This window comes from Phaenicophaeus curvirostris, chromosome 13 (assembly GCF_032191515.1).
Source record: "Phaenicophaeus curvirostris isolate KB17595 chromosome 13, BPBGC_Pcur_1.0, whole genome shotgun sequence".
In the NCBI taxonomy this organism is placed as follows: Eukaryota; Metazoa; Chordata; class Aves; order Cuculiformes; family Cuculidae; genus Phaenicophaeus; species Phaenicophaeus curvirostris.
In genome coordinates this window covers 20,566,888-20,590,128 of record NC_091404.1, presented here as the reverse complement: position 1 = coordinate 20,590,128, position 23,241 = coordinate 20,566,888, and the positions used below count along the sequence as shown (strand labels likewise).

At 53.1% G+C, this 23,241-nt stretch overlaps 1 protein-coding gene across 4 annotated transcripts in view; it reads left to right on the top strand.

Annotated features, from left to right (window-relative positions):
- The first annotated feature begins 2,988 nt into the window (after positions 1-2,988).
- The window catches only part of EDA (ectodysplasin A), a 76,853-nt gene continuing 56,600 nt past the window's right edge, over positions 2,989-23,241 (top strand). For 3 of the 4 annotated variants that reach the window (XM_069867723.1, XM_069867722.1, XM_069867720.1), the window contains exon 1: positions 2,989-3,354. In XM_069867723.1, coding sequence (XP_069723824.1) covers positions 3,070-3,354 — 285 coding nt within the window. In that variant the 5' untranslated portion in view covers positions 2,989-3,069. The remainder of the gene's footprint in view (positions 3,355-23,241) is intronic. The other variant, XM_069867721.1, reaches the window with a different exon arrangement.

Sequence of the window (23,241 nt, the reverse complement as noted above, 5' to 3'; positions counted from 1 at the left end):
GTGGTGCAAATGCTCGTTTAAGGAGCTTCCCTTCTCTGCCAGGGGTTCCTGCCTTCCTCCACATCCCCTCTCCCTCCCTTGAGAAGTCTGTGGTACCTGTCCTTCCCCACCCACTGGTTGGGTGCTAACAGGCACCTTGATTACCTGCAATGCTTTGGGGATATTTAGCCAAGCTGTGCGGCCTCTATGTTAATTTCCCAACAGTTTTTCATCCTCTCCCACTCTTTCAGGCTAAATCCTCATCTCCATTCAGCCCAGCTATGTGCACAAATCCTCCTGTTGTGATCTCTCCACCCCCTTTCTTCCTTACTCCTACCTGTCGCTGCTGTTTGCCGTTGCCTGACAGAAACTCAGGGGGTTTTAAAGTCTAATTTTCCACTAAAACAGCCCCAACCCTTCTGTTCGCTTCTGTCCCGGCTGTTCGTGTTCCTGTTGCTGAGAAGAACCACCTGGTTTTTCTCTCCTTGTTTACTGACATCCTTGTTGATGTTCCCTTGTCTCCCACACCACTCGCTGTCTGTCCTCGTGCTCCCTGCGGACGGAGCCTTCCTCCTTCCAGCTCTCTCCCCACACGCTCCTGCTCTCCTTTTACCCTCGGTATCGAGGGCCAGGTCTGATTTATACTTTCCATACGTGTTCTACATTGTGTTCGAGATGACCAAGCTCATCTCACGCTGCTCTTTCTGTCTCTTCTCTGCCCTGGGCTGCTCTGCAGATGGGTCGCTACTCGAATTCCAGTAAGGAACCTGCAGCTCCCTGGATGTCCTCCCCCACCCGGCGTTTTCTGAGGGATGTCTACCCAAACTCGGGGTTTACTCATGCCTGCTTTCTTCCAGTTCATCATCTTCCCTCTCAAACCCCACATTTCTTCCTGCTTAACCTTTGCCAAGCTGCTTGCCACCTCTGATTAGTTTCTAGCAGTCGGAAACCTTAGAAAAGCTGCTTCCAAGCATCCAAACTCCCTTCTGAGCAGCCAGTGCTTGGCTATGCTCACCTTCCAAATGGCACCTACAGCATTAAAGTCGTCCGACGAGCCCTGTGCTTCGGGTATCCTTGCCAGCTGCTCTCAAACCTCTGCTCTGACTTCTCTCTGCAGAGAATCCTCCTCGCATCCTGGCAGGGAAACTCATTTTGAGAGACTATTTGCCCAAGGTGGCCCGGGAGCTACAGTGAATCAGCCCCCGTACCAGACGCGCTCTCAGCTCCCCCCGGTCTAGCTTGCTTCCAGCTCTGGAGATGGACAACCTGTGCCGAGCAACCCATCCCATTCGTGGTTTTCAGCTGCAGCAGGGAACCCTCTGCCCTATCTGCTCGAGAACAGAGCGAAGACAGGGCTGGCAGCCCAGGGGGACTGAGGAGGCCTTGGGAGATGGGGTGTACGGCGTGCAGCCTGGGCGCATCTGGCCATTCCACACCCCTCGATGAGCTCTGCTCCTGCGCACACCCCCAGCTTCTGCAAGCTCGCAGCGTCCGGAGCCATGACCTTGCATCTTCACCCAGTGATTACAGCGTAAAGGCTGCCCAGAGGAGCGGCTGTGGATGAGGCACATCCCTCTGCTGCACCCATGAGCATCCATCTATCCCTCCACTACATCTGCAGTCATCCACCCATCCATTCATCCACCCATCCATCCGTCGATCCACCCATCCTCCTGTCCCTCCCTCCTTTCACCCATCAATCCATCTGTCCCTCTGTCTGTCCATGTCCCCATCCACACATCCCTCCCTCCATCTAGAATCATAGAATAACCAGGTTGGAAGAGACCCACTGGACCATCGAGTCCAACCATTCCCATCAAACACTAACCCATGTCCCTCAGCACCTCGTCCACCCGTCCCTTAAACCCCTCCAGGGAAGGTGAATCAACCACCTCCCTGGGCAGCCTCTGCCAGTGCCCAATGACCCTTTCTGTGAAAAATTTTTTCCTAATGTCCAGCCTAAACCTCCCCTGGTGGAGTTTGAGGCCATTCCCTCTCGTCCTGTCCCCTGTCACTTGGGAGAAGAGCCCAGCTCCCTCCTCTCCACAACCTCCTTTCAGGTAGTTGGAGAGAGCAACGAGGTCTCCCCTCAGCCTCCTCTTCTCCAGGCTAAACACCCCCAGCTCTCTCAGCCGCTCCTCATAAGGCCTGTTCTCCAGCCCCCTCACCAGCTTTGTTGCCCTTCTCTGGACTCTCTCCAGAGCCTCAACATCCTTCTTGTGGTGAGGGGCCCAGAACTGACCCCAGGATTCGAGGAGCGGTCTCACCAGTGCCGAGTACAGAGGGAGAAGAACCTCCCTGGCCCTGCTGGTCACGCCGTGTCTGATCCAAGCTGAGATGCCATTGGCCTTCTTGGCCACCTGGGCCCCTGCTGGCTCATCTATCTACCTATCCCTCTGTCTGCATCCCTCCACCCACGCATCCATTCCTCTGCCCGTCCCTCTGTCCCTCCATCCATCTGTCCATCCACTCTGCCTGCCTCCCCATCCCTCCCTCCACCCACCTGTCCACTTGTTTGCCCCTCCATCCCTCACTGCATCCATCTGCCCACCTAGGCATCCGTCTGTCTGTCCATCCCTCCATCCACCTACCTGTCCAGCCATGCCCCCTCCCCCACGGCCCCGCCCCCTCCCTCCGACCACGCCCCTTTCGCAGACCCCGCCTCCACCTTTAGCCCCGCCCACGGGACACGCTGATACGCTGCCCACGCCCCCAGCTTTGACCACGCCCCCTTCCATTAGCCCCGCCCCCTCCTCCTGGCCCCGCCCCTCCCTATGGCCCCGCCCCGGGCGCCGTTCCTGCCTTGGCCCCGCCCCCTGCGTCTGGCCCCGCCCCCTCCCCGGGCGCCGTCACCGCCCTGGCCCCGCCCCCTCCCCTCTGTCCCCGCCCCCCTCCCCGGGCGGCGCCGCGGCCCTGTCCCCGCCCCCCCCGCCCCGGGCTCCGCTGCCGCTCGGGCCCCGCCCCGGGCGCCGCCCGCCCCGCCCCCGGGCGCTGGGGCGGCCCCGGCCGCCGCTCCCCCGCCGGCGCGGCGCGCCCCGGCCGAGCATGGAGCAGTAGCGGCTGTCGGCGCGGCCGCTCGGCAGCGGGGCCATGGGCGCGGAGCGCAGGGGGGACGCGGCGGCCGCGCCCCGCGGTGGCTGCGCCTGCGGCGGCGGCGGCGGCGGCAGCTGGCGGCTGTTCCTGGGGTTCTTCGCGCTGTCGCTGGCGCTGCACGTCCTGACGCTCGGCTGCTACCTGGAGCTGCGCTCCGAGCTCCGCCGCGACCGCGGCCCGCAGCCCGCCGCCCCGCCGCGCCGGGACGGCACCGCCGCCGCCGCCGGGCCCCCCGCCGCCCGCCCGCAGCGCCCCGGGGACGGCACCGACCGGCGCCAGCAGGTGGGTGCGGGGGGACCGCACTTGTCGCCGAGCGGCCCCGGAGGCGTCCCCCCCGCGGGAAGGGTCCCCGGGAGCTCGGGCTCCAGCCCCCCCCGCAGCCCGGGGTCCTGGCGCCGTTAGCTCCATCCCCCCCAGCCCGGGGTCCCCCGGAGCTCCGTCTCCATCCCCTCCCCAGCGCGGGGTCCCCCGGAGCTCCGTCTCCATCCTCCCCCCAGCGCGGGGCTCCCCGGCAGCGCTGACCCCGTTCCCCGCCCCCCCCGGGACACCCCCCGGCGGCTCCATCCCCGCACCCACGCGGCTGGTTTGGGGCTTCTAACTCCGCCTGGCTTGCGATAGTTTAGGAGAAGAGGGGGATGCCCCAGTCACTCGCAGATGGGAGTTGGAGCTGGGGAGGACTTGGCGCCCCTCTCCTTGGCTGGGAGGTGGGAAGGGGCAGCCGGTGCTCGGGGGGCTCCGAGGGGCTCCCTGCTCTCCACCTGCTCTCCCCGGGGTGACGGGGGCAGATAATGTTGCTTTGGAGGGCTCCGCACACCCTCCTCCTCCTGCTCACCTCAGCGGCCAGAGAAACCCTCATCCCTGTGCTCCCCTCTCCTCTCCCAGGGTGGTGGGTTGGATTATTTGAGTTTTTCCTCCCCCCTTACCCCCCAGCCAAGGTGCATCTGCCTTTTTGGCCATGGCTCTGTGTCCGCCAGCGGCTTCCAGGTCTGAGCTGTGCAGAACAGGTTGGTTTCTAACTATGATTTTCCTCACCGCTGTCTCCGGCCCCTGGGACTGGGGAGCCCGGAGGGGCTCGCGTGTCCTGAGAGCCTCCGGGAGAGCAGGAGCGCGGAGCTGGGGCCTCAGCTCCCAAACTTAGCTCATTTTTTCCAGGCATGAAACCTCGCTGCTAGCAGGGTAAGCTGGAGGAAGGAGTTTCCTCCCCTTTGGGCCTCGCGAGCGGATGGTTCGCTCCCCAAAGGTGCTGAGGGGTCCCGGGGGTCGGGGGAAAGCGGAGGCGCCAAGCCCCGGCAGCCCTCGCCTCGCGGGTTATCAGTGCAGGGAGGGGGCAAGACAAAAATAGCTTTGATAAAGCGGTGAGCTTGGAAACTGTTCCTTGTGCTTGGCAGCGGGCAACCGCTCTGCCGCGCCGGCCTCGGCTGCTCCCGGCAAAGCCAGCCTCGCGCCGTCCAGTGGGTATGTGATTCTGCAGCTTCCGAGAATGAAATCTAAATAAGCCCTGAACCGGGTGGGAAGCTGCGTTCTCCGGACATCGCTTTCTTTTTCCTTCCGTCCTTAAGCGGTGTCACCGTAAAGTGAGCCAGAGCAGCTCAGTGTCGTGTTCGAATTCTTAGGTTGTCTTGTAATAGCATGCGGCTGAAGTTCCTTTCGTGTTATCGTGCTGGATCTGTTTAGTCTTTGGAGCTCTTCTTTCCAGCGAGCGTATAATGAAATACCAGGGTAAATAGTTGAGGCATTCATAAATCACAGCCTCAGATCATTTGTCTCTGGATGTGTCCGAAGATCCAAGCATCGCTCGCTACAGCTGACGTACTCCAGATAAGGTAATGCTAATTATTTATTTCTTTCTGCTACATCTGGCCTCTCGGGAATAGGACGAAAAATTCTTTCGGCTGTGTCGGGGCAGTCGGCTGTGAGAGAAAGTTTCCTTGTTGTGAGGACCAGTGGAGTGCTCAGTTACTGGGCAGCGTGCAGCCTGCAGCCGAACCGAGGGCTCCGAGGGCTCCGTTTGGGAACGGGCGCTGCGACAGCCGCTAATTAATGATGTTTGTGGTGCTGCTGCTGCTCGCGTTTCCTGCTGCCTTTGCTGGCTTAGCGTTCGTTGGCTGAAACCAACCACCCTGTGTGTCCCAGGGTGCTGTGGATGTAGCCCTTCTGTGATAAACGTGGTGAAATGAGGCATTTGCAAACAGCTTTGTTTGAGGTTAAAAATTCCAGGGATGTCTGGGTTCCGGCACTGCCTTCCAACCTGTAGCAGCCACCGGTGAATCCACAGTAGAGTGTGACGTGCATGTGTCAGGAGACAGATGCTGACATAAATTGAGGAGAAATTACTAAATAATCATGTCAGGAGCTCTGATCGATGATGTTTCCCTGCCAGGGACGTGCAAGTGAGCGGTCAGAGCCTAGATCGTAAAACTGTGGGATCGGTTGGTTGGAAAAGACCTTTGAATCCAGCCATTAGTGTCCACCACTTAACCAGATCCCTGACTTAATATATTCAGCTTTTAAACCCCTCTAGAGCTGGGGAGTCCATCTCCTCGCTGGGCGGCTGTTCCAGTGGCTGAGAACCCTTTTGGTGAAGAATTTTTTCCTGATGTCCTGTCTGAACCGCTTTGGGGTACCCAGCACCCCAGAGGACGCGGTGCTGCAAGCCCTCAAACACCCTTTCCCTGCATTTAGCCGTGCAAAGTGTTTTCAGTTAAGAGTAATTACTGCGTACACTGTGATGCCACAAGCTGATTCAAAACCAAAAAACACTCCCCTACAACCCAATTTTTTTTCTTGTATTTCCCCCTCACCTCCCCTTTCTTTTCTCCCCATCCCTGACCGGGGGCAGGAGGAGGGGGAGGCTGGGGAGCGATGGTCAGCACTGAGATTTTGGCAGAAACCTTGCCTGGCCGCCTGCCAGAAATTACCTCATGACAGGAGTGAGATTTGGCAGCTCCGGAACGCCCCGCTTCCCTATCTTACAGGGTATTCAAATGTGTAACTCATTTAAGATACAAGGGCAATTTTTCATGGCAGAGGTTGAGGCATTGTAGTTCACATCTTTGTCCCAGAAGCCGCGGGGTGTTGCATCACCGGCTTGGCGTCGAGATGAAAAGTTGGTTAAAGCTGCTTTAATTCCTCGGCTCCTCGCTTGCCGCCCCTCTGAGGTGCGATCGAGGGCCGGGGGAGCCTTCACTGAGGGTATCGGAGCCAAATAATCCCTTTGGGTGGATGCGCCGGGTGATACAAACAGGATTCTGTCAGTGTGTTTGTTAGTGTTTGGCAGGTGCTTCGCTGGCAGCTCTGCTGGCCGGGAACAGGCAGCAGGGTGCTACGTAGCGCTCATTAAAATATTTCTGCCTAAAGTAGATCGTGTTTTGTTGCCCAGAGAAATCGTCCTTGAGATAGTTGAGTCTTGCGGAGCATCCTCTCTGTGTTTTTTCTCCGAGTGAGTCTGTGCCGTGCCACACTTCAGAAAAAAACTTGGTTTTTTTGCAAACACCAGGTGAAGTGCTTGCCCTGGTGAGGATCCTGAGGCAGCTCTGAAGGAGCCAGAGCCTGTTGGAATGATGTTGGGTATCCATCATCAGAGAGGTCAGATTGAACTCGCAGTGAGACAGGGGGATCGATCACTGCTGTAAGGGCGGCTGCTAAACCATCCCCAAAAATTTTCTGAGCAAGAGCTGCGCTGCAGCCTCTGCCTTCATCAGCACCGAAGGTCTCCTCTCCTTGTCTCCGCTTGAACGAGGGTTGTACCCGCGTCCAAGTAGCATCTGCATCCCTGACAGCATCATTGCTTTCCTGTCCACATTTGTTATCCCACCTCAGCAACCTCTATAAACCCTTAATCGTTCCTTTACTTGGATTTCTCCCCTTTCCCACCTGTATCTCTCCATCTCCTGGAGCAGCAGTCGGGGCCCTCCTGTTCCAGCAGGTGTTAGGCAGTACACGGCCCCGTTAAGCCTGCTTGCTCCTGTGATAAGGGAATTACAGGAATAAAGCTTTGAAGGTGAAGTAGTATTTTGCTCGCAGTGGTGGGTGTGAAGAAATACAGTGTGAGTGCACAGCTTGGTCCGTGCACGCTGCTTTTTGCTATGTTTAGTAAAAATTAATAACTGGCTTCACTTGGCAGGGAGGAAGTTAAAAATTTAGGAAATCATGTAGTGTTTTTCATTGTTTCTGGTCAGGATGCTGTGGCAGATGAATTCCTGATGGATTCATTGTGGGGGTTCAACTTGGGGCACGTTGGCCATGAGAAAGGGCTGTTGGTTGCAGAGGACAGAGGCACATCACATTGTCCTTCACACTTCACGCATTGTCCATTCTCTCCCACTGAAGGGTTTTAACTGAAAACAGGGAATTGTGGCCAGGTGCTTGGTGCTGTCTGTTCTCAAATCCTTGCCCAGTGTGTCTCTGAACAGTGTTGTCGGTCTTGAGTGAGTATCTCTGCACTGGAATGGAGTTGTGAAGGTTGGGCAAACATCTCAGAAGCAGAAGGGTTTTATCACTCGGCTCTGAGTGCACTTCGGTGGGTTTTAGTGTGCAATTGCAGTTATTTTGCCCTTTCTTCTCAAGCCCAACTCCAGAGTAAAAGATGGCATTGAGGTGCGGTTTGCCAACCTTGCTGTCAATGTGTCTCAGAGGCATCGAAGCTGCTCCTGAGGCTGCTCCTCCCCGAGCGTACCTGGAGCTTATCCATACTCGTTCCTCCCCGTGGCGTGTATCTGGCTCCTGCACCCCGAGCTGGGAGGCTGCGCCCGTGCGTGATGGATCAGGGAAGAGGCGAGACCCGACAGCGCGCTGAAAGCTTTGCACAGAGCATCTGGTTGGGAAGGTTTCTCCAGCGTCAGCCTCCTCTGAAAGCAGCCCCTGTGCAGTGCCTGGTGGGGCACGAACCTTTCAATACCTGCTCAGGGCTTGTGCTTTGGGATTTCATGACTTGTGATCACAGGTTATGGAAAGCATGATGGAGCAGAAGGAAGATGGTGTTTAGGGATGCATTTCGTGGCGGGTTTTCCTTCCAATTGCACTTGGCAGGCTTGGAGGAAGCTCTTGCAGGGCAATAAAGGGAGATGTCAGTCCATGCTTTGGCTAATAACACCTCGGGGCTCTGCTAACCATCATTCACCTCTCGTAGTGCCCGTCCCTCAACAGCAAGGATAACATTCCTGAGGCTGCGGGAGGTTTGGGGTCTGTGCTGGGAAGAGGGGGCTGCAGTGGGGTTGCCTGATATCAAATACAAAACATATTTCTGCTACTATGCCTGTGAATATTCCGTGCAAAATCTGGCATGAATCCATCAACAGCTCCTTTTAAAAATAAAATGGCACAGAGCGTCAGGAGAATGGCAGTGACGGCTGCAGTAATTGGAAAATTAAGTGCAAGTGTGTGCTTTGCCCTGAGGGTTTGAGGTGCATCCATGTGCCGTGCAGGAGGTTTAACTCCTGGTGTGCAGAGGAGCCGTCTCCGTGGGGACTGCTGGGACCTGGCTGCCAGGCACCTTCTGCTGATGGACAGGGAGTTATCCTGCTGCTGGGGAGCCTCCTTGCATCCTGCAGGTGAGGCAGATTTGATGGTGGTGGGATGTCACCACAACCAATCTGTTCAGCTGTGAAGGCTGGAGCTTAGTCTGGAGAAAAGAAGGCTGAGGGGAGACCTCATCGCTCTTTACAACTGCCTGAAAGGAGGTTGTAGCAAGGTGGGGGTTGATCTCCCAGGTAGCTGGTGACAAGACGAAATGGCTTCGATATTTAGATTGGCTATTAGGAGGAATTTCTTCCTGAAAGGGTTGTCAAGCATTGGAACAGCTGCCCAGGGAGGTGGTTGAGTCACCATCTCTGGAGGTCTTTAGAGAATGAGTAGATGTCATACCTGGGGACATGGTCTGGTGGTGGACTTAGCAGGGCTGGGTTTATGGTTGGCTTCGATGATCTTAAAGGTTTCTTCCAACCAAAACCATTCTGTGATTCTCTGATTTAGGGATTCCCCTATGGAAAGAGGAAGAAGTAAAAATAGCTGCAGCTCTGGGGTCTCCAGGCACAGGTGTGGCCGGGGAAAGCCTCAGAGTGCTGGGGATGCTAGTTAGAAGAGCGAACAGGTGAAAAGTGGTAAAATCTTACATCTAGGAGAGAAGCAGCTGTTGGAAAACATGGAATATATCCTGCAGCTGTTGTTTGGAAGCACGTGTCAACATCAGGCAGGTTCTCAGATGGTGGCAGTGCCTGGGGAGAGCGCAGCTGCCCTGCTCCTTGGGTGAAGCTTATTTTGGAGAATAACTGCAGGAGTACAAAGGGAAAGAGTGATTTTTCCATCAGAGGGATAACGGAGCAGGGACAAGTGTAAAATGAATTCAGTGATGCGCGGGAAGGAGAGGAGCAACAGCCTTAGCTCCCGGAGCAATGTGTGGTTGGTGGTGTCCTGTCAGAAACAGAAAAATGGGAATAAGGAGGAGTAGTGCGGCAGGACAGCGGCAGGCCAGGCATCCCGCCTGCTCTGGGAGGAGTGGATGCAGGTGGAAGAGTGCAGCAGCACGCACAAAGCGTGCACGAGGTAGAATTCAGTGAGCGAGTGGCAGAAGGAGCGAGCACACGTGTGCAGGTGAGCTAAGCACCCCCGCTGTCCTGAGGAGGCTGGGCTGGATGGTGCCCATGGAGCATGAGGCTTCCTTCCTTTTGAGGTTCGTGAGCATTGCCCCGCCATCCCCCTTTGTATTTTCTTTATTTGTATTTTCTTTATTTGTATTTTCTTTATTTGTATTTTCTGTTCATTCCATGAGGACAAATCTTGCAACTTCGTTGAAGGACTCGGGGCTTTTTATCAGCATCTATTGAATTCCTTGGTGGAGAAGGTGGCCGTTGTCAAAGCGTGTGACCAATGCATGAACAGAGTTGGGAGGGTTTCACAATTTTTAGGTGAGTTCACTGGCAAATGCTCTAGCCTGTGTGTTTAAGAGCCCTCGGTGGCATTCCACAGTTACCTTTCACTTCATGTAGTGCTTTATCAAACCGATATTATTCTAACCTGTTAGCATTAATTTTCTTACCACACAATACTATAAATCTTCTCTGCTCTTCCATACACATGTAGTATCTTGTAATGCTAATTAAACTGCACGCTGTCCTAATTTTGCTCTCATACTCATCCAATATATTTTTCTTGACTGGAAGCCAAACCCTGAGAGCTTCAGAGTGTTCAAAGCTCTCGTTCCAGCCTTATTATATGTTAATGACTTTATATTTTAATATCTTTCAACACTTTGGGAGGATGTTATTTTTAGAGGTGTCTGGCTGCAAAAGGTAACCCATATGTGAGAGGCTGAGGGGGTTTTGTGGGTGTAAAGCACTCGGTAAGCTCAGCGCAGTAAGTGATGAGTGGGTCTCTGAAGATGTGTCATGTGTCAGAATTCATTGTGTCCAAGTAGGAAATTACTGTGAGATTTGGATGCAATTTTAAAATAGTTAACAGTCTTTATAGGAAAGAGGAATAAAACCCTTGCCTAGGCTCTTACATGTCGCAGTTGTGAGTGTTCTCATGTTAAACTCTGGGGGAAAGGGGCTGGTTTTGTGCGGGTGGTGCTGATGCCAGTCGGGCTGGGACGCTGCTCTAGCAGCAATAATCACTCGCAGATGGGTGGGTACGAAAACGAGCTCTTTCCATAAGGCCCACTAAAATTCTGTTGTAAGTGCAAAGTAGTAAATATGCAGGGTTGTACTGCTGAGATGCCAGTGCTGTAATGCATTCCAAATGGCAAGTGCTGGCATCCTCTGGGCTGCTGGAGCTGCACCTCAGGTCTGTTCATGGAAAGGAGGGATACCCTGCAAAGCTGATCGCAGCCTCCAGCGCTCGCTGCTTGGTCAGCTTCGCTCAGGAGACCTGAACGTGTTGAGGAAAGCATTGGACCTGGTCAGGAGGCGTGCGTTGCATGGCTCTGCAGCAGCGGGCAGCGCGTGGTGGGACTCTGTGGCGTGGTATGGGGTGGCATGGCATGGCTTTGCAGCAGCAGATGCTGTACAGCATGGGGTTACATTGCATGGCTTTGCAGCAGCAGGCATTACACAGCATGGGGTTGCACTGCATGGCTTTGCAGCAGCGTGTGTTGCATGGCATGGGTTGGTGTTGCATGGCGTGATGTTGCACTGCTTGGCCCTGCAGCAGCGTGTGTTAGGCAGCGTGGTGTTGTCTGGCGTTGCAGCAGCATCGTGCTGTGTTGCGTGGCTTTGCTTGGTGGGCATTGCACTGCGTGGCAAGGTGTTGTGTGGCACTGTGGTCACTCATGTTATTGTGTGGCGTGGCTTTGGGCTCGTCGCAGCAGAGGCGATGGTGACTGTGGCTTTGCAGGGCCAGGCTCTTGCTGTCTCCTTCCCCTCCTTTGATGATGTCTGGCTGGCTCCCAAGCCTTGGCAGCCCTTGGTGCCACAGCAGTTAAATGCCGATCCCCTGGGGCGAGGCGGTGTGGCCAGCCCTGTCCCTTTGTCCGGCTGCCCTTAATCCCTCTTTGCAATTCCTGGGTTTTCAATCTCTCTTGAGGCACACAACAAGGTGGAGGGGGGAGAGAGATGGAAAGTTTCTTGAGCCACCACTTGAAGTCAGATCTGCTTGAGAACAGGTCTATAATCAGGATTCTGTGAGTGGAAGAGCAAGGAACAGCTCTTGGGGTTGAGGTCTGCAGTGTGGCCAAGGCTGAGCTCCTGGTGGCTCTGGCTCCGTGCTTTGACCATCCCTGGTGCCTCTGCCCTGCTCTGGGATGTCCTGGCACCCCGTGATGGTTAAGCTGGGTGCTGCTGCTCCTGCGTGGCTGAACCTCCTCATTCTTCCTAATCAACTTCTTGTTGTCTTGTCGTTTCTCCATCTTCTTTTCCTTGTTTTAAGGAGTGCAGTGTTTGCGTTCCTTCCCAGAGAGCCTTTCCACTGCCCTCTGCTCCCTCCCAGCCCCTTGCTCTCCTTCTCTGTTACAGCCAGCATTTCTCTGTCGATCTGCTCGGGTGGGGTTTTTCCTGCGTGGAAGGAAATCCCAGCAGGAGAAGAGATGAGACCAATGTTCCTGATGGCAGGTCTTGCACTGGAGCAGGAAAATGGATATTTTGGCTGCGTTGGCTGAGGAGGCTCATCTGCTCCTGCTCCATCCGGGGCAGCCCCAGAGAGGAAGGGCTGCTTAGGGAAGGTAAAGTAAGCTCCTGCACCCCAAAACACAGCAAATTCCTGGTTAGCTTTAGGGGCAAGAAGGCATAAATGTAGGTACTTTGCCCAGCGGTGGGGGGAATAAATCTTTTCCCACCTTTCCCAGGGCCGCGTGGGGCAGGCGCTGGTGCCCTGAGCAGGCTGTGCTGAGCCTCCGCATCTTCTCCTCGTGCTGGGCTCCGTGAGACCGATGCAGGAAATCATTTTGGAGCAATTATTTCCTTCAGTCTTGCAGTTAAGTTGCGCTGCTAACCTTAACCGGCGCTTGGTTTCGTTTTCCCTTGGAATAGGAAAATAGGATAAATCATTTAAAGCTAATAGCTGGAACCGTGTCTGAGCTGCTGTGACCCTGAAAGGCTGAGCTGCTCAGATTGAAAAATGAGGTTTGGAGGTGTCTTTACTGCATTTGCAGGTGTCAGCACCTTGGGCTTGGAATCTCCTCAGGCTTTGGGAAAGCTGGGGCTGCAGGGGTTTGGAGAGGTGGCATTTCTGCCTGGAAAGCTTTAATTCTTATGCTTTCCCATTAAAAAAATCCCATCAAAATGGGAATCACAGTGGACAAGGTGTTTCTAGAGAGCGGGGTGAGAAAGGTATAAAGAAAATAGCTGGGTTTTCACTGCAGCTGTTCTGTCTTTTTAGTGATAATGAATAAATGAGCATGTTGGCTGCCTTTGAGCTGTGACCGGGCTTGTTGGTGCTTGCCTTGTTGGTGCTTGTCAGGTTTGAGGTGTTAACTCTTGCTGGGAAGGTGGGTGATCCCGTCCCAGGGAAAGCCCAGAAGCTGGGTGATGTCCCTGGTCAGGGAGGTTTTTCTCTTTTGAAGATCAAGAGACCTTTTCTACGTAGAGGTGAAAGGTGGAATTTAAAGATGTTAATGGCCTTTTTTAAAGGATTGTATGTTCTTAGGAACACAGCCACATGCAGCGCTCCAGGCGCAGGAAAGAGTGGTTGGAAAGCTGCCTGTCAGAAGAGGACCCAGGGGTGCTGGTTAACAGCAGCTGGATGTGAGCTAGCAGTGGCCAAGAGGACCAGTGGCAATGTGGCTTGGATGAGCAGGGACAGGATTGTCCCCCTGGACTCGGCACTGGCGAGGCTGTTCCTGGGAGGTTCTTGAGACCCTCACTCCAAGAAGGACCTTGAGGGGCTGGAGGTGACAAGTGATAGGATGAGAAGAAGTAGTCCCAGTGCGGTGCAGCTGGAAGCTGTGTCTCTTCAGGCTGCTCCTTTAGGGTTGTTTTGGTTTTTCTTTTTTTGTGAAGGAGACGAAAAACTCGGTTGCTCTGCTGTGCGCGACTGAGTGACCCCAAATCACTTTGTCCCGATGTGGTGAAGTATTCTTACATCACCTGAGCACTGCCCTGGGATTGCCTATCTCAGCATTACTGTAGGTTTGGGAAATCCCAGGAATGCTGCCAGCTGACAAGGTGTTCGGGTAGGAAAGCTCTCGGGAGGATGGAGTTGGGCTTTGCAGCAAGGCTTTGCTTTTACACGTGCAGTGAGAAGATTCGAGTAGTGATGCTGAGGTCTTGGAAGTAGAAGGGAATACGTGCCAGAAAAGTCCTTTGGCTAAAGGCTGTGGAGGCTCAGCACCAATCCTGCACAGCTGTGCTCGGCCTCTGTGTCTGGCGAGAAACCAGAGTGAGGAGAAATACCAAACCTTTTGCTCAAACGGTGGATTTTCCTTAGGAGATGGAGAGAGCCTCTGCTCCATATCCTCATGGATGCTGGCATGTTTGATCCCTAGAGACTTGGTATCGAATCAAGCACCACGGAGCTCTGGGCTGTGTCCCGCACATCGCCTGTGCGTGCCAGCGGGGAGGCTGTTTCTCATTTCGGGCTTGGCAGTGGAGCGGAGGGAGCACGTGCCGTGCTGGTGATGCTGAGAGCCGGGCTGGGAGCCATGGGTGCACCCTGCTACCTTGGCATCACCTCTCGGTGCAAATGTCCCAGCCGGCGGCGAAGTCACGTAGCGGGGAGCAGCAGCCGCTGCGCCGCTCTGAAGAGGAAAGCAGCACACCCCTAATAAAAGCAGGATCCGACTTCAAACACATGTGTACGGCACAGTTGTTGTTAGCACTCGTATGTGCGGCTGCGAGGCTTGGACAATTTATAGGCGCTGCATCAAGCGCCTTAGTCGGTTCCATATGTGCCGTCTTCGTGCGCTGGCTGGTATGGAATGGTAGGATGAGCTCTCGGAAGTTGAGGTCTTCAAGTGTTAAATACAAAGCGCGTTGCTCCTGCAGGCTCCCCTCTGCTGATCCAGGCGTCTGGCGCACGTTTCGAACAACAAGCTGGATTTGCCAAAGAAAATTGCACCAGATACAGCAAATCGCTGTCAACTCTTTCCTCCCTAGGCTGCCAGTCTGCTTGGCTCTTGCTTTTCAGCAGGACCAGGCTGTTTAGGAGTGATGCAGGAGCTGGGGTGGCTTGGTGCCTTGGTGATGCTTCCCCTTACTCAGCAAAGCCCCATCCCCTTCTCTCCATCCTTGCAGCACCCCACAAACCCATTGTGGGGGCAAGGGTTGAGGGTCAGGTCTAGCTAAGAAACTCTTGAGTTGTTCTCCTCTATAATCTAAGTATTGGACCAAAGTATTCAACAGGGGGACTTTGGGTTAATTATTAACTAGCTTGTTCCCACTTATTGAAGACTTTTGGGCTTTGGAGCCCAGTTGCATGCAAGTGACTGCAGCTGGGCTCAGAAGAAAACCTCCAGAGGGCCCCCTGGGCTGGTGTCCCCCCATCTCAAGGACCATGAGGTTCTCTGCTGTTGGTATCAAAGATGATGGAAAACCAGTTTTATAAAGGATAATTCTGGTAACGATGGTCGATGGAGGTTGTTGGGGAGGGTAAATTTGCGGGCAGGTCCCACTGAAGGTGCTGAGTGGCTTCAAGCTACTTGCCTGGATCAGGTACTCAAGCAGTTAAATATTCCTGCTGCTGGTGTACGAAAGCAACGCCCGGTATCTTCCAGGGGAGCCAAGTTTGCTATCTGAAATCAGGCAAATAGCAGAGATGTTTATGTCGTGCCCAGAAATCGCAGCCCGAGGCTGCGGCTCACAGCGAAGGTCTCGCTGACATCTTTACCTACCAATTTTGTTATCGTGAAGTTCGCTTTCTTGAAAAGCCTGAACCTCGAGAACAATAGCAACACAAAAACCACTGTGGGTTTTGACAGCAGATGCAGCTTCAAGATAACAAATGTTTTTTTTTCTCTTTGTTTGGCTGCTTGGCATTTAGTGGTTAATGAGAGCGAGGCCAGGAATGGTCGGATAGTTCATAACATGGTGTTTTAGGATGGAAAGCTTTTGAATTATGCTTTTTAACTTCAGTCCTCGGGGCCGTTAGAGGCAGGCGAAGCAGGGGTTTAGGAACAACTAAAAGTAAACATTTGGTTTGGACGCTGAAAGATGGAGTTTGGAAAGGGCAGGAGGGCGGAGGGGAACAGCTTGTGCAGCCCATCCTGCTGGGAGCCATGGAAATGTTACCCCAAAAGCCAGCTTTGCGCCCACCCCACTTGGACTTCGTGGCATCGCCGTGTGCTGGGGGTGGGATTGGTCTTAAATGTGGCTGGGAGGAGGAAGGCTGCTGCCCCCCAAAGCATCCAGCTGCCCCCCAAAGCATCCAGCTGCCCCCCAACGTGTCTTGCTGCCTCTCCCCACATCCAACTGCTGCCCCGTCTGCCCCGCTGCCTTCGCTTGTTGGGAGGACGGAGCAGAGCTGCCTTTGTAAGAAATCGGGGCACTCTGCTGCAAAAAATGAATAATGATCATTCAGGTTCTAAAGCGGTAACGCTAATTCTGAGCCAGGTGTTCCCCTTCCTTTCAATATTTTTTTATTTGATAGCGAAATGCATTGACACGGAGTTGGCCCAAAGGGTGTCTCGATAGCACTGGTGTGTAAGACACCAAGTAATTAAACATTGTCTCTGAGCATGGACCGAGAGGGTTATTGTACAGAGAAGGGCACAAGAAACATGACACTGGGATTGTGATTCCTGGCAGAACTGCTCTGCAGCGGGGAAATTTCAGTTTGGTTAGGGCTGCTTACATGCCTTTCTTCTCGCTGAAGGGCAAATGACACTGTTAGCATTTCGCGTTAGTGACTGACAGCGTAACGTGAAACATGCCTCGCGGCTCCGCAACGGAGCTGGAGTCGCTGCTGTTCCAGCGACTCTTCTTCCCTACTCTTTATTTTTCAGTCGTGCCCCCAAATGGACCCAAATTAAATGTTCTTGCTAGCAAAGAGCTTGGCTGTGAGGGAAGAACAGACGGGCTGTGCTTGGGGGAAAGGTCTGACAAAGAGCGAGTGCACGGGGTGAGCTGGACAGCCCTGTGCTTCGTCTCGGTGCATCCCCTGTGGGCTCTCGTGTCAGTACGTGTCAGCATGATGGGTGCCTGCAATGTAACAACGGAACCCAGCACAATTTCTAGGGCTTTTTTCTAGCTTTTGGGTTGTTTCTTTTTTAATACCAGTCTCTAGACTTGAATATCTTGGACTTCTGTGGGGAAATTCTATGGCGATTAGCAGAGGTTTAGAGATTGAAGAGACTGTCCGTGATGTAAGCGATGCCCTGTTGCTCCTGTACCCCGGGCAGCTGCTGTTGCAGTGGCTCTTGACTTGGCCGATGTAGCTGAGCTTGGCGTGCTAACAGCTTCCACACCTTGAGACGAGTGATTTAGGAAGACGTGGTGTAGGAAGTTGTAGTGATGTAGGAGGTTGACTGAAAGCTAGTGAAGATGTGTTTGACAGCTTGGGTTGCAGGAAGGATGAACTGTCTTGCAGAGCGCTCAATTTTTGCTTTAGGGACAATGAATTGTGCCACTTGTTTTAGAGATAATGAATGGGTGGGTTTGGGCTGAATTTGGACTCTTCATCTACAAAAGTTTTTTTCCAACACGATCTGTCGGGGCTGTTGACCACGGGGAAGAGAGAGGTGCCAGTCTGTTTAGGAAGTGCTGTTTGCTACCTCTGCAGAGGATAACCGGAGTTGGGCTTTGTTGGTGAGGAGGCTCCAATGCCACATTGGATTTTACTGCATCTTCTAGCCCCTGGTTGGAGAACGCCAACGATTAAATATTGGGTGGGAATGACAGCAGCGTTGTGGGTTGGGTTGGCAGCTCCACCTCCAAACTGGAGAGGGGTCCAGCAGTGGCATCATGAGGGGGTTCACCCTCTGCGGTGACCGGGGCGGTAATTGTGAGCAGTGCTGAGCTGTGGTGCGAGCTGTGGGTTTGAGGCCCCAAGGCGGGTGGCTCTTATCTCTTTGAGTGGCCTCCGAGCAAAACAAACACTTAAAAAGGGAAAGGAAAATAAGTTGGCTTCTTAGCGGAGCTGCTTAATCTCTTGGACTCTGTCCACTTTTCCAAGCCTTGCCTACTCTTGTGGGTGCACCTCCATCTCTCTCGACCGTGTGGCACTACCTGCTGCTCCTTTACCAGCCTGGCTCTGGTTTGCAGCCAGAAACTCCTATTTCAAACTCGGGCACGCGTCAGAACTGGTTTTGTTCAGTCGGAGACAGCGGAGCGCGTAATCTGGCAGGGTGGATGTTTTTTTCCAGGCGGCTCTATACATTTTCGGTCGATTATATCAGGGAAGTCTGCTGACAGCTCTGTGTACCATTCTGCGTTCGGGGCTCGTGTCTGGACGGCGCGGGCTGTGTCGCGCTGCTGATTCCCTGCACCAAATAGCTTTCAGGCCTGTAAAGCTGTCACTCAGGCGGCGGTGGCTACGCCGTGGCGGCTGGTGAGAAGCGTCTCCCGCTTTAATTGTTGGATAAAAGCAGGCGAGTGCATGTGCAAATTGCATGTCTGTGGCAGGATTTCCCTGTTGCTGTTGTCCCGTTGCCTGCTCTCTCCAAGACCCAAATGAAATGACTTTTTTGGTTCACCCTCGGGCTATATCCACTCCCTGGAAAATCACTTTCTGTTGGTGCAGCTGAGCTTTGTAGCCATTTTCCCTTTTCTGGCAGAGAATCCAAAGTGATTTTGGTGAGGATCATCTGTATCCAGGATGAGATGCAGCCTTGGGAGATGTCACGCTGGGTCTGAGTGTGTCCTGGCACTGCTGGAGCAGCAAAGGAGGCCAAGAGGATGCTGGGGGGCATCAAGAAGGGCATCACCAGCAGGGATGAAGAAGTCCCTCTGCACTGGGCATTTTTAAGGCTCACCTTGGCAGGGTGCTGGACCACCTCATTTAAACTATAGATCACCCAGAAAGCTTGGACCTTGAAGTCCCTTCCAAGCTGGTGTTCTATGATTCTGTGAAGGAAAGCAGGCAGCCGAGGTTTGCTTTAGATTTTGGAGCACTTGTGTGTGGAAATAGCTGCAAGAGGGAGGAAACTTCCTCTTTGCACACTTATTTCAGGGAGGTTGGCTTCGTGGGTCTTTGAGGAGTGAGCCCTGCTTCAATCTTGGGCCTTTTGAGGATTGCTTTGATAATGTCAAGCCTCAGATACTCTGAAAAATTTGCTGTAGGTTACAATTAGATTAAGTTTTACATTTTCCTGCTGCCCTGTATGTTTTCTGCTTTGAGGATCCCTTTGGTGAACAAAAACATTTTGATTTTTCCCAGTCGCATGCTAAGAATGAAAAAGTGTATTCTCAGATTTCTGCTATCATTGCACAATGCTGACATTTTGGGGTGGAAGAGGCATGAGTTCTCTCTTACAGGATCCTAGTTTTCTTTTTTCCCCTGATATCTCCATAACAGACCTGCTCGCACATAAATTGAGCAGAATTCTTTGGGCGGCTCTTGTGCTCACCTGCACGCTCACACGTTCTGCCAGGAAATCGCTACCGTAAAGTGTTGCTTTGAAAATATTTGCTGAGGAATGACTTTGGAGAACTAAAAAATGATTTTTCTAAGACTTAGACTTTGGACAACTTACGTGGTCATTTTTGAATTGAGGTTACATGAAAGTAAGTTATCGCTTAAGCAAATGAGCTGTTCTTAAGAGTGGCTCGTTGAGTCTTTTGGAGCAGCAGCCAAGCTCAGTTTCTTCAAGCTGCTCCCTATAACTCCTGTGCCCCAGACCCTTCCCCAGCTCCTTTCTCCTCCTCTGGAAGGGGATCTCTCTTCTCCCCCTCCAAGAGTTGGGGTTGTTCAGCCCGGAGAAGAGCAGGCTCTGGGGAGACCTTAGAGCAGCTTCCAGTGCTGAAAGGGGCTCCAGGAAAGCTGGGGAGGGACAATTTACAAGGGCACGGAGTGACAGGACGAGGGGAAATGGCTTTAAATTGGAAGGGGGAAGATTTAGATTGGACATTAGGAAGGAATTCTTCATGCTGAGGGTGGGGAGCCCTGGCCCAGGCTGCCCAGAGCTGTGGTGGCTGCCCCATCCCTGGAGGGGTTCAAGGCCAGGTTGGATGGGGCTTGGAGCCCCTGATCCAGTGGGAGGTGTCCCTGCACGTGGCAGTCGGGGTGGAATTACATGATCTTTAAGGTCCCTTCCAACGCAAACCATTCTGTGATTCTATGACTGATGAACATGTGTCGGATTATGGAGTTTAATAGCTCTGTCTGTAACGGGTGGCTAACGTTAGCCACGGGGACAGGAGAAAGGTGCCGAGGACGATGCTGTGCAGCGAGCCCCTGCGTGCTGCAGAGGTAGGATTTACGGTAGGAGAATGCCCTCCGAAGAGCATGTGTTTGTGCCCACAGCCATTAAGCTTAATAACCTCGCTGTCTGTATCGACTTACAAATGAAAGCTTGCAGTAATTTGGAGCAGCATTTGAATTGTGAGTGGTAGTGATGATGCTGAGCTTGTCTTTTAATGCTGAGTTTAGAGTCTTTGAGGTTTGGATTAAAAAAAACTTCAATGAAACCACAAAAAAGCCATTGGAAGCATAACGGAACAGGTGGAACAAATTTGTTAAATCTGTTATTGGGGAAAACAGCAACTTGCTTTTAAGAAATAAATCAATCTGCAGCTCAGTGTTTCATAACGAGGAGTGGGATAGGAAAACCTAAAAATATCTACAAATGGGAGCTAATGCTCTGGAGGAACAGATCCAAACTAGAATATAATATTGCCCATTGTGGTGACAATAAGTATTTTAAAGTTCATTGAGATCCTTGCTGGGATGCAGATGGGACTTTAAGAGCCAGCATCTTTCACTTGGCTGAGTCCAGTTGTTATTTGCATAATAACTTATTATATGTATTGCCAGTAGCTCGCAGAGCCCCTGGTCAGGGCTGGGAAACCACGATGAGTTCATACTCCTCTGCTTGGGGAGACAATATATTCAGCAAAGAATTGGAAGAGAGGCGTCTCTAGCAACTAATGCAAGTGATTATGGGCTTGGAATGGCAGGACTAAACCCAATTTTTAACCCCTGCTTTGGGCTGGGGGTGACCTGCGCCCAGTCCATCTCTGCTTTTCTCACCAGGGGTCTTTGGTCTTCAGCGGGGTTTGTTCCCTGTGCCCCCATTTCGAGGAGCTTGTTTTAATAAATGAAAGGAGCTTGTTGAGGTGATGGAGAGCATGGGGTGTCAGGAGAAGGATATCACCACTATGGGCTGTGTTCTGCTGCCTTTCATCATTTACCCTCCACTCTTTGGACACCAGAGCCAACTCTATTTCCATTTCTCTTAGAAACCTGTTCCATAGCCTCTTAGTAGGGTCTTCCCAGTGTTATCCCAGAGTTTCCTTGCTCAGCTGAGCCTGAGAACTCTGCACCCATCGACACAACTCTTGGGCATTGCCATCACCTTTTGTGATCTGTCATATCTGCCTTCGCTCTTTGATATTTGCCAAGGGCTTCTCCATGCAGAGGGTTTCTCGTGAGTGCTGTTTCAGAGTAGCTGCTCGAGATAACTCAGTCCACATGGACAGCTGTTGCTCAGAGGGGAGTAGGTAAGTGCATCCATAAATTGTTGGGTTTCTGCTGGAGGGAGCGCGGCGTAGCGGGTGCACGGTGATCACCCTTCTGCACAGCCCTGTGCGCAGGACGGCTTTTCTTACGGCGCTTAAAAAGAGGGAAAATCCCTTCTCCAACTTCCATACTGCGGTCGGTGGGGAGAATTGGGGTGTTGTGGAGCTGTCAATGAGCTGTTTTGCACAGGTGGATATTGCTGTGCACTGGGATGGCGACTGCTTGGAGATGGAAACCCTTGCGCGAGCCCTTGCTCGTGCCACAGGCTGACCCGGTGGCACGGCTTTCGCAGTGTGGCTTCTTGGTTTGGGGCTTAGAGGAGGCTTAGCTGGATCTAGTTTTAGCCAAACCAAGGCAGGTGGCTATGGCAGTGGAGTATCTGGGTGGGAAACGCTGTTGTCGTCTCCTGTAGCAGGTTAAGATGCCCCTGGGGTGCAGGAGCATGGGGCCGTCTCTGCCTGCGTGTTTGCCACGCTCTGCCAGCTGCTGGAACAGGCTGCCCAGAGAGGGGGTGGTTGCCCCATCCCTGGAAACATTCAAGGCCAAGTAGGACAGGGCTCTGAGCAGCCTGATCTGGTTGAAGATGTCCCTGCTCATTGCAGGGGAGTTAAAACTGGATGAGCTTTAATGGTCCCTTCCAGCCCAAACTGTTTAGGCTGGACGTTAGGAAAAAAATTTTCACAGAAAAGGGTCACTGGGCACTGGCCGAGGCTGCCCAGGGAGGGGGTTGAGTCACCTTCCCTGGAGGGGTTTAAGGGACGGGTGGACGAGGTGCTGAGGGACATGGGTTAGTGATTGATGGGAATGGTTGGACTCGATGATCCAGTGGGTCTCTTCCAACCTGGTTATTCCATGATTCTATGATTTTATGGAACTGTCCCGAGCTCCCGTTTTGCTCTGGAGCCGGTGCCGAGGGCTGTGGCCGAGTCCAGGAGCACAGGGGATGCTTTTGCAGGGCTGGGATTCCCTGAATGTATTGCAACACAGCTTTCTGCCCCAAACCTCATGGCAAACTTGAAGGGCCTTTGTTATTCTCAACTCACTGGGCTTTGGAAAGCCAACCCGTAACCGTCACCAACCTGATTATTGATGCGCTGGGCTCTGGAAGGATCTGTGGTTTTAGAAACTCCGCCTGTTGCTTTAATGAAAAGCGGAGCTCTGCTTTCGGGGCTCGTGTGGCAATTGTGCTGACTCCTCCTGATGATGCTGGAAGCCCCACTCGCCTTCTGTTTCCGTGGTTTGCCAGCGCTTTTATGTGATGCTCGGGCCATGAGAGAGCATCCCAGCTCCAACCATGAGGAGCTTCACAATGGTGTTGGGCTGCCCGGGGCAGGGGAGGGGGGACCCGCTGGCCGGGAGCCACCGGTGGTGGCCAAGGGGCATGGAGCTGACACCCCTGGGTGCTGAGCCTTTCAGGTGGTATGAGGAGCCTCTCCGGCCGCACCATCAGCGGTTTTTCAAGGCCATGGAAGCTTTGTGTTCCCGCTTTGAAGCTCGGGTCTGAAAGTATTGTAATGAGATTTTATTATGTATTCTGGCAAGGGCTTGTTATTTTGTGTGTGGATTTATTGTATAATGAATTGAGGGATTTTGAAACGCTTTGTGCAACCACTTTTTTGGAAAGGACATTGTATTTTGTTTGTGGGATGTGTGAGTTTTTATGAAACTTTATTTAGCTTTTAGCAAGAATAATCTTTATTCAACAAATAGTGCAAATAAATCTTTAATTGAACAAATATGTGCCAACTTTCAAACACAGTAACAAACAATGACATGAAACAAGGAAACTTTTGGAACAATATACGACTTTAAACATAGTAAAATAAAAGAAAACCAACCCAAAACCCCTAACAAAGCTGGGCTGGACGGCAGGGCAGCAGCTGAACGCACGGATAGTTGGGACCTGCCAAGCTGGAGGGAGCAGAGGAGGGAGCGCGGTGGCTTTCAGGGGTGCCCGGTGGGTAGGGGTTCGGGGGGGGCTGCTGCTTCCAGCTCGCCCTCAGCTGCCAGACGTGACTGGGCTGCGCCAGCCCTCGTAGCTTTGGGGCGATGTGGAAACGTGGTCTCCAGCAAAGCCGCCTGTCTCCGCGGCCCCTCCAGGAAACGTTTCATATATGTCCCTGTCCTTTC